At 40.7% G+C, this 11,067-nt stretch overlaps 1 protein-coding gene across 1 annotated transcript in view; it reads left to right on the forward strand.

The window, feature by feature from the left end:
- Positions 1-539: 539 nt before the first annotated feature.
- Positions 540-11,067, forward strand: part of RIPK2 (receptor interacting serine/threonine kinase 2) — a 47,267-nt gene continuing 36,739 nt past the window's right edge. Inside the window, exons 1-2 of the mRNA XM_044683830.1 lie at positions 540-1,430; positions 9,565-9,718. Of these exons, the coding sequence (XP_044539765.1) occupies positions 1,243-1,430; positions 9,565-9,718 (342 nt within the window). The 5' untranslated portion in view covers positions 540-1,242. The remainder of the gene's footprint in view (positions 1,431-9,564; positions 9,719-11,067) is intronic.

Genomic DNA, 11,067 nt, shown 5'->3' on the forward strand with positions numbered 1-11,067 from the left:
CAGAACAATGAGTAAGACTTAGTCTAGTACCTGATTTGGGGGACAGAGACTTTACCTTATTATTCTCCAATATGTGGCGCTTAAAAAAAACAGGCAAAATTTATTCTTATTAAAGAAACTTCCCCCCCAAAAAACTGCTTTTTAGTGTTTCTCACCAAGGTCTTCCGTCCAGTTGAGCTACTACTTTCTCCCCTCCCCACTCCGCTTCCCATCCACCCCTCTTTCCAGATATCGCTCTCCGGTTTGGCAATTCCCAATCCGTACGTGCAAGCTAGAAAGAGAACTCTAGTCCCAGGGGATGATCCTGCTGACCAAGTGAGAAAGGAGCGGCCGGCCACACTTAGGGGCTTTCCCAAAGAGAAAGGGCGGCTTTTCCTGAAGTCAGAGAAGGTAGAAGAAAATAAAAAGTGGAATTCTCCGATCGATCGCTTTGCTTCTTTTAGACTGTAGGGCAAAACTTTTCTTCCACTGCCCACACTTCACGCCCAGCCACTCGATAGTCCCTTACGAGGAGGAGGTGTCTAACAAGGGTGGAGACCTAGAGTTTGGCTTCTAACTCGGCCAGAGCTGGCTAGTGGGGTGGGATCTAGCCACCGGGTGTGAGAGCCCGAATCCGGTGACTGCTGCTCAGGAGGGGAAGGGAAGAGAAGGCAGGGCCTGGCGGCGGCGCGTCTTCTCTCACGCGCGGATTCCGGGGCTGGGGGAGGTTTTGAAGCTGGTGACGTAGCCTGGCAAGTTTGGGAAGGGAGGAGCGGCCCGAGCCAGACCTAGACTTCGGGAAAGAATTCTTCAGTCTCTTCTGAGGGTTGGGGGAAGATCTCGGAAGGGAGAGAAAGAGGCACTCCCTGGGAAAGAGAAATATTGAGATCAAGACAGCTTTGGTGGGAGATTGTTCTCGTCGCCTGGAGAGAACTTTCAGGGCTTAGGGCTGGTTGAAACACTGCAGAGGCTGTTTGCAGCTAGCGAGGCTTAGCGGAGTCGGGGGAGGAGGGACATTGCTTTTCCGATGTGCTGAAAGGGAGGGAGCCAGTCCCAGACCACTGTCCTCCGGGGGAGGGGGGCGGGGAGCGCCAATGCCCGAGCTCCCGCCGCAGAAAGTGGAAGAGAAGAAGGTGGAAGCGTAGTAGCCCCTGCCAACCCGGAACTGTCCCTCCAGAAGCACCGACCTGTAACTAGAGGAGCCGGGGGCTTCTCCTCCCAGTCCGGCGCTGGGGCCGAGAGCGGAGCGGTCCCGCCAGGAGGATGAACGGCGACAGTGCGGACAGCCTAGCCATCTCCAGCTCATTGCCCACCATTCCTTATCACAAGCTCGCCGATCTGCGCTTTCTGAGCCGGGGGGCATCAGGTACAGTGTCCTCGGCACGCCACGCTGACTGGCGCATCCAGGTGGCAGTGAAGCACCTGCATTTCCAGACCCCGCTGCAGGAAAGGTAATGACCCCCCACCCCACCCCTAACCCGACTCTCTCGACCCTTCCTTGGTGTCCGCGAGTGTGTACATCTCGGCCAAGGAGAGGCGCACATCCCCTCGCCGCGCCTTCCCTACCCCCTCCCTTGGCTCGGGGAAGTGGCCAGGCTACACGCGTGCACACACATGCTTACCTAAACAGACGCGCGCTCTCCTACCTCCCCCCTAGGCACCTCCTCCTTACCTGGGCTGCCTTGTGGTTTGGAATAGAAGCAGGTGGGAGAGAGGCGTGGGGAAACTTAACCTTCGGTCTTGTACCTTGCGTGTCCCCTAAATCCCAAAACTCGCCATCCCTAAATGCACTTCCCTCGACTTTGGATTTGTGTTTGGCCTTTATGGCTGTGCCGTTGTTTTTTTTGTTTTTTGTTTTTTGTTTTTCATTCTTGGAGAGGCTCAATAGGGTTTGTTTTGTTTCTGGTGGTTGTACCTATCTCTTGTTTATTGTCTTTAAGAAAGTTTAACACATTAGACTTGTTGTTCCTCCCAACCTGGAATCGAGGTCACTAGCTGTGGGAGAAACTGCCTGTTATTTTTATGTTCGCCATAGTGTGTGGTACCTGGTAGGGGCCTGTGCCTCCCTGACCTTGGGCTGATTTAAGGGAAATGGCTAAAATTTTGAGGAAATCCTGGTTTCGATTTCAGTTACAGAATTATTAGCTACCCAGTCCTTCAGTTCTCTTTGTGCCAACTGCAGATCTCGACACTGGCCTCTACATCCTGGGCTTCACTTGGTCATTTAACTGCACTTTGTCATTTTGCTGTGGGTTCACTTTAATGGCTAATCCTCCCACAGGATCATAGAAGGTTAATTATAAGAGACTTAAGAGGGCATCCAATGAAGGCAACTCTTAATTTTACAGGAGTGAAAAGTGAGGCTCAGGGAAATTAAATAACCTGCCCAAAGCTCTCCAGTAAGCAGAAAATCAAAGATTTTGGGGTTTTGGTTTTACTTCTAAACTGAGGGCTTTTCCACCCCAACAGCATGTAGAATTTGTAAATATTAAACTACAACATGATGTGGTAAGAGAAAGGCATGGTATATGTTTTGTCTTTAAATACACCTTTCCGCTATGGCTCAGCCTCTACCAAGTCCTGTCTCCCAGGACTATCAGGATCACTTTCTTTCGCCTCACTCCCTTCCCCCTTATTCCCAACTCACTTTCAATTATTGACTGCTAAAAATGGGAAGTCACCAGAAACTGAGGCTCTGGTAGACCTCCAGGCACACTCACAGCTTCAGAGGCTTGGGCATCAATGGAATTTGCTCCCTCCCACTTCTCCAGTAGAGTCCAATCTGATCATATGCAGGATTTGGTGTTTGTTCACTCTGAGTCCTTTGTTTTGGAGGAGTGATGTTAGGGCATTATCTATAGCTGGCCCAGAGTTGTTTCAAAAGAGTGGATATATTTTAGGCCTTCCTATGCAAATCATATATGCAAATATTTTGATGGACCCATTAGATTTTTTATTTTAAAATTTACTTATTTATTTAATCACATTAAAATTCCCATCCTTTTCTTTCTCCTCTGCCCACACTAAAGAAGGCATCATTTGACAAAATATATATATATATATATACATATATATGCAAAGTTAAGTCTTGTTTATTTCTATTTCTTAATTCTTTCCATTAGCTATTTCAAAATAATTTGATCTTCTCTAAAAGCTTGTATTTCTCTTATAAGCACAGTGCTGATTTCCTCCAAGGTTATTAACCACCCAAGTTTCAATTAAAGGGTGCTTTGCAGGGAAAAAGATACAGGAGAAATTTTCTCTCTGTTCTCCAGTCTAGAAATGACATTATTCAAATTTCATCATCAAAAAATCTTGATGCCTTTGTAGTTTTTATAGTTAAGTCTCATTCTGGCTGAATTGAGGAATGAGAGTTTTAATATCGGTTTATAGCTAGTAATTATATATATATATATTATATGTTGATTTATGCTCATCAATTCAGAGACATGATGGGGTAGTAGATAAATCAAAAGCATGACCTGTGTTTGATTCCTACCTTGAATACGAACTATCTACTTAATCACAAGAGAGTCAGAGAAGGGCAGGTAGTTGGCTCCATGGATTGAGAGTCAGGCCTGAAGACAGGAGGTCCTGGGTTCAAAAGTGATTTCAGACACTTCCTAGCTGTGTGATCCTAGACAAGTCCTTAATCCCCATTGCCTAGCTCTTCTGCCTTGAAACCAATACAGAGTAGATAGATAGATAGGAAGGTAAGGATTTATAAAAAACAGTTATAACCTTGATTTCCTCATCTGTAAGCAGGAGTAGTATTTATACCCCTTACTTCATTAAATTGTAAGATGAGTGGTTTTTGCAAACCAAAGGAATGCAGTGTTATTTTTTGTTGTAAATTAGGGGAGTCTCAGTCTGTTAGTGACTTGGCCAAGGTCATATAGCTAATATGTGTTAACCCATGGCACTCCGGTAGAGTCCATATAATTCTAAGTATTTTCTCCCCTACAACACTTCACCACCCTTCACCTGAAAGCACACTAGTTGATCAAACTCCCCTCAAGCCCACTCCAGCTTTTCACAGTCCATCCTGTTCTCCCACTTGTAAACAAGGTTTTTGACACTGGAATGCCTTCATTCTGGTCTTTAAGAAAGCAGTATTTACCTAGGCTAAGTACAGGGCAGGGCAGGTAGTTGACTCAGTCTCTTTCCTCACCTCTATAAAGTGAAGATAATGATATTCCTGCTTCTTGGCCAGTGACCATTTTTCCAAACTAAAAATAAGAAAACATTGTCTGACAAAGGAATAAGTTTTCAGTAGAAAGAACAGTGGTTGTGGAATCAGAGGAACTGGCTTCAAATCCCACCTCAAACACTTTTGACTTTGCCCAAATCCTTTCCTGGACATCAATTCCCTCTCTGTAAAATGAAGAAAATAAATTAATTGGCCTCTAACATATCCCTTCTATTGTGTCCCTTCCCTCATGGTCTAAGAACCACAATCCTTTTTCAGTCTCACTTTTTTTTTTCTTGTTTGCCACAATAGCATTTATGGAAATCTGAGATGTCTAAGAACTGTGGCTGAGAATTCATCTGTAATTTGCCTTTTGTGATCTTCTGACTTAGGGGAGGCATTTATGCCAATATAAAACTTCTTTGTTCTTATTTCAGAGATAGGTGACATTCTTCTTCTCTCCGGTAGTATTGCAATTGAAATGGTAGATCTTCCTCCTCTAGAAAAGACAACAGGAAAAAGAAAAATGGAGTAGGCAGAAAATCAGACTAGATGTTTTCATATCTCTTGGACAAATCTGATTTTTCATTTTTCAAGTGCATGTTTTTATATTATGTAGATACAATCTGTTGGGCATATTTCCCCAATCTGAGCCTCTATGTTTTATTTAAACCTTTTTTTTAAAAAAAATTTAGCTCACTTATTCTTACCAAAACTTGGCAAAGAATATTGTCCTTGTATACTTTCTCCCTCACACATTTACCTACCAAGCTCTCACTTTTTTTTTTTTAAACCCTTGTACTTCGGTGTATTGTCTCATAGGTGGAAGATTGGTAAGGGTGGGCAATGGGGGTCAAGTGACTTGCCCAGGGTCACACAGCTGGGAAGTGGCTGAGGCCAGGTTTGAACCTAGGACCTCCTGTCTCTAGGCCTGACTCTCACTCCACTGAGCTACCCAGCTGCCCCCAAGCTCTCACTTTTGATAGAAGAAGCTTCCATTTGGTAACATTCAATAAATGTTAGCTGGGATGCTATTTGCAGGTCACTGTGATAGGTATTGTTTGAAGTCAGTCTGAAACTCTAGCCCCAGGACTATTACCAACATCCTGTCTCTTTGCCTAGGAGTCATCATCTGTTCTACCTTCTCTCCTGCTCTTGGGTGGTGAGTTTTAGATAGATAGATAGATAGATAGATAGATAGATAGATAGATAGATAGATAGATAGATAGATAGATAGATGGATGGATAGATGGATAGATTGACTGATAGATGGACAGATAGCTGGATAGATAGATTAGATGGATGGATAGATAGATTAGATGGATGGATAGATAGATAGAAATGCATAAAGAGACTGACAGATAGACTAGATAATTAGACAGACTAAACAGAGTAGATAGATAGATAGATAGACCAATAGATAGATAGATTTATATATATATATATATATACATATATATAATATAGACAGAGTAGATAGATAGATAGATAGATAGATGGACAGACTAGATAGATAGATAGATAGATAGATAGATAGATAGATAGATAGATGGATAGATTGACTGATAGATGGACAGATAGCTGGATAGATAGATTAGATAGATGGATGGATGGATAGATAGATAGTTAGATAGATAGATAGATAGATAGATAGATAGATAGATAGATAGATAGATAGATAGATAGAAATGCATAAAGAGACTGACAGATAGACTTGATAGTTAGACAGATTAAACAGAGTAGGTAGGTAGATAGATAGATAGATAGATAGATAGATAGAAATGCATAAAGAGACTGACAGATAGACTTGATAGTTAGACAGACTAAACAGAGTAGGTAGATAGATAGATAGATAGATAGACAGACAGACAGACCAATAGATAGATAGATTTATATATATATATATATATATATATACATATATATATAATATAGACAGAGTAGATAGATAGATAGATGGACAGACTAGATAGATAGACAGATAAATTGATGGATAGATAGATCGAGAGAAATGCATAGAAAGACAGACAGATAGACTAGATAGATAGACTAGACAGAGTAGATAGATAGATAGATAGATAGATAGATAGATAGATAGATAGATAAATAGATAGATAGATAGATAGATAGATAGATAGATAGATAGATAGATAGATAGATAGATAGATAGATAGATAGATAGATGGATGGATGGATGGATAGATAGATAGATAGATAGATAGATAGATAGATAGATAGATAGATAGATAGATAGATAGATGGATAGATTAATTGATAGATGGATAGATGGATTGGATAGCTGGATTGATAGATTAATGGATAGATGGATAGATAGATAGAGAGAGAGAGAGAGAGAGAGAGAGAGAGAGAGAGAGAGAGAGAGAAATGCATAGAGACGGACAGATAGACAGACTAGACAGAGTAGGTAGATAGATAGATAGGTAGGTAGGTAGACTAGATAGACAGACAGACCAATAGGATAGATAGATAGATTTATATATATAATATAGACAGAGATAGATAGAGAGATACATACATACATACATACATGTATATATGTGTAAATACATATATTTAAATGTTGTCTTACCTGCCCTCCACTTCTTGAAACCGCTCAGCTCAGGGCAAGCCTGAATGTCTGGTCTGGAATATTCCTGGTCATCCTTAGCCCAAGAGATGCCAGCAGGTTGAAGTGACTTGACAGTCAACTCGTCTTTACCCTGAAACCAGTCTCTTCCTGATTTGCCTGTTGTTATTGTTGTTGTTTTAATTAACGACACTGCCATTCTCCTAGTTACTCAGACTCGAAACCTTGGAGTCATCTCTGACTCCTCCTTACCACTCACTTTTTCCAATCTCTAGTCAATTGTCAGGTCCTGAGTGATTCTCCAGCTCCAATTCCACCCATTCTCTCCTTTCCTGACATGTCAGTCCCAGCTCCATCCCTCACTGGCTTCATCTTCCCCTCCCTCCAATCTCTCTCTAAAGTCCTAATTTTATCTTGCATCCTTCTCTGTATTAATCTTTCAAAAGCATTTCTCTAAATGTGTTATTCCCTTTCAAAAACTCTTCTCATTTCCCCATTGTTTACTCAATAAAATTAATATTCTTTATCCTCTCCAGGATCATACCCCAGCTCGCCTTTGCCTCCTTATCTCATATATTTTTCCCCCTCTGGCATATATCTAACTGGGCTATTTGTCAAGAAGAACCCAACAGTTTCCTTTTACTTTTCTTTTGTTCTGTCAAGAACTGTTGCAGAGTAGTTTGAGAGCTTACTTAAGAGCCAGGAAGACCTAGATTCAAATTCTGCTTCAGTCTAACCCCTGTTTGCCTCAGTTTCCTCATCTGTAAAATCAGCTGGAGAAGGAAACAACAAACCATTCCAGTATCTGTCAAGATACTGTCCACTGTGAAGAAAATGCCAAATGGGATCACAAAGAGTTGGATATTACTAAAACAAATGAACAATAATATTCCTTTTTTAATTATATATGTAAATGGTAAAAATCATATTCATCTTAACACAACTAAGCCTCTGAATCCTCTAGGCAACTCTCACACACAACATGCCTATCTGAAATGTTAGGGGAGTTTCTTTATTCAAGGGTTTCATATAATAAAGGAATCACAGATTCAGACCCTGTCATGCTTTTGTTGGTATCTCTCTCTCATTGTCGCTTCTTCTAGCACCATCTCCACCTGTCTATATCCTTCCAGTATTCCCTTCAGTAGAAAGAACCCCGAACCTGGAGCCAATGGACCTGAGCTAGAGTCCCTCCTCAGCCACTTATTATTTGTATAACCTTAAGCAAACCTGAATCTCTTTGGAACTCCGATTCCTCATTTGCAAAATGAGGGGGTTGGACTGGGTGGCCTCAAAGATCCCTTCTTGAACTAGAAATAAGGAAACTTGAGTTAAAAATTTAGTGTATTGTGTGACTTTAAGCAAGTCACTTTCCAGGCTTCCATTTTCTTATTTGTAAAATGAAGGACTTAATGGCCCCTTATAGCTCTAATAATCTATAAATCTATAGAACTTTTTACTCTGTGCTGTAGGGGTTTTTTTCTTTTTATCCCTCTTACTAAATTATAAACTACTTATATAATTTTTTTTAAATCACTTAGTACCTTCTAGAGCAGGGGTTGGCAACGTATGGCTCTTTCTGCAGGAGCCATAAAGTCCATTTTTTATCAGGTGCTGTTACAGGAGCGCTCACTGTGAGTACTGTACGGCTCTCAGGAAATTACATTTTAAAAAATGTGGTGTTTATGGCTCTTATGGCCAAAAAGGTTGCCAACCCCTGCTCTAGAGCAATGCCTTATGTAGAGAACCCATTAAATAAATTCTTATAGGAGAATGAACAAACAGATACAATAGGGGAGGTCGAGGTAAACAGTCACCTGGGTGCATTTCTAGTATCAGTAATCTTTATCTGAGTCCCTTAACAAAATGTGGTTTAATGGCTTTTGAGTCTTGTACAGCTAGTCTCATCTGATTTTCTAAATCCACAAAATTTTAGTAGGATACTGAGAATATTTTTTGTGGGGAAAGAAGAAAAGGATTTTATAGGCAGAAGACAAAGATACTGGGCCTGTGATGTTATGGATATATTAAGAATTCTAGGAGGATGAAATTCTCTATACCAGTGCAGGGAGATCTTGCAATTTGTAGAATTGCAATTAAAGAGTTGCCACGGGTGACTTGCTCAAAGTTAGACATTCAAGGAGCTGTCAGAGATGGGACTTGAACTCAGGTCTTCCCACCTTTAAGGCCAGCTCTCTAGAAAAATGCAACATTTTCTTCAAAGTAATTTATTCATTGTCCATTGTTGACTAGTTTAGGAAGTTCACTCCCTGAATTAATTCCAATTTAGATGTTTTCCAAACACCATCTTTTGTCTAAAGCATGGGGCAGCGAGGTGGCATGAGGGTTGGAATCTGGAAGATTTGTCTTCATGAGTTCAAATCCAGCCTCAGACACTTACCAGCTTGGGTAAGTCACTTCACCCTGCCTTGGTTCCTCCTACAAAATGAATTCAAGAAGGAAATGGCAAATCACTCCAGTATCTCTGCCAAGAAAACCCCAGATGGGGTCAGGAAGAGTTGGACCCTACTGAAAAAATGACCAAACCAAACAACTGTAGTTTAATTAATATTCATAATAATCCCTTATTACAACATTTATAAAATAATTGTTATTTTATCCCCATGACAATCTTGTGGAGTGGGTAGGATAACTATTTCCCCATTTTAAAGATGAGGAAACTAAAATATACAACAGTTAAGAAACTCCCCCCAAATCATACAGCTAATGAGCATCAAATTCAATGGAATCAACATGGATAAATATACACTTTCATTCTGTATAATAATTATGCATTTTCTTTTTCTAGTGACATAAGTGATATTTTAAGAGAAGCCAAGATTTTACACAAAGCAAGATTTAGTTATATCCTTCCAATTTTGGGAATTTGCTATGAGCCTGAATTCTTGGGAATAGTCACTGAATATATGAACAGTGGATCACTAAATCAACTCCTGCACAGGGTAAGGCCAGCAGATTTTCTGCAGTCTTTGCTTTCTCTCTGTTTTACATGAAGATGATGCGGTGCTTAGTGGTTCCAGTTTGTTCAGCTCCGTGGGGGAAGGAAAACCCCAGATGAATGAAAACAAGAGTCTTCAAAGCCCTCCGTGGTAAAACTTCCATTTTTATGTGTAGATATGTGGCGGTGCTGCTGTTCACACAAGCAGAAGTAGTGTGAAGGCCGCCTCTGCATGGGGTGAGAGATGGCCAAAAGCTTTCTTCTGGGCGTGCTTTCCCTGATGTCTTGCCTTTAGAGGACACCAGGCCCTTTTCCTCATCTGTATGGGCTCTTGCTGAGATCTGGTAGAGGACAAGCAGGAAAGAAGGGACCTGCTGGCTAATAGCCAGCTACTGGTGTCCCTTGGGAGAGTCCATAGTTACATTTTTCATTGTGAGCATTTACACTTGGGAAATCAGCCATGGCTATCCATCCAGTTTGACTTATTGTCTTGTTGAATGCCTAGACTTAAGAAAGTGTCCATAATACAGATTAAATTTTAAAGTAATTTGTCATCTATCAGCATCCTGCTGCTAATAGCTTTCATCCACAAAGTCTGCACTCCTCATTGCCAAAACTGATTTTATCCTAAGAAAATTTAGAATGAAAAATAGCTGCTATCAACATCTATTCCTGAAGCTCTAAATTAAAAGTAACCAATTTAGCAAATGTATTTGAGATGAGTTGAAAGAATACTGCCTTTTTAATATCATATCTAGAATCAACCTTGTTTTAAACCATTACCTTCCATCTTAGAAACAATACTTGTATTTGTTCCAGTGCAGAAAAGTGGTAAGGGCTAGGCAATGAGGATTAAGTGACTTGCCCAGTGTCACTCAGCTAGGAAGTATCTGAGGCCACTTTTGAACCAAGACTTCCTGTCTTCAGGCCTGGCTCTCAATCCACTGAGCCACCTAGCTGCCCCCTATTTTTTTTTAATTTAAAGGTACTATAACAGTTTACTGTTTTACTGGCTTTTGTGCTTTTACTTCATGACAAGATCTCTTAACTTGGAGTCCTTGAACTTCATTGTTTGTTTTAATAGTCTGATAACTATATTTTCAGTGTCATGGGTTTTGTTTGCAATTATATGTATTTTATTGTATACATTCAAAAACATTCTGAGAAGGGGCCATAAGCTTTCCAAAGAATTCTATGACCCAAAAAAAAAGGCTGAACCTCTTCCCTACCTTAAGACGAATATATAACATTGATTCTAAGAAGGAAGGTAAAGGTTTATTTTTGAGAAAGAAAGAAAGAAGGAAGGAAGGAAGGAAGGAAGGAAGGAAGGAAGGAAGGAAGAAAGAAAGAAAG

The sequence above is a fragment of the Gracilinanus agilis genome, chromosome 1, assembly GCF_016433145.1.
Source record: "Gracilinanus agilis isolate LMUSP501 chromosome 1, AgileGrace, whole genome shotgun sequence".
Lineage (NCBI taxonomy): Eukaryota > Metazoa > Chordata > Mammalia > Didelphimorphia > Didelphidae > Gracilinanus > Gracilinanus agilis.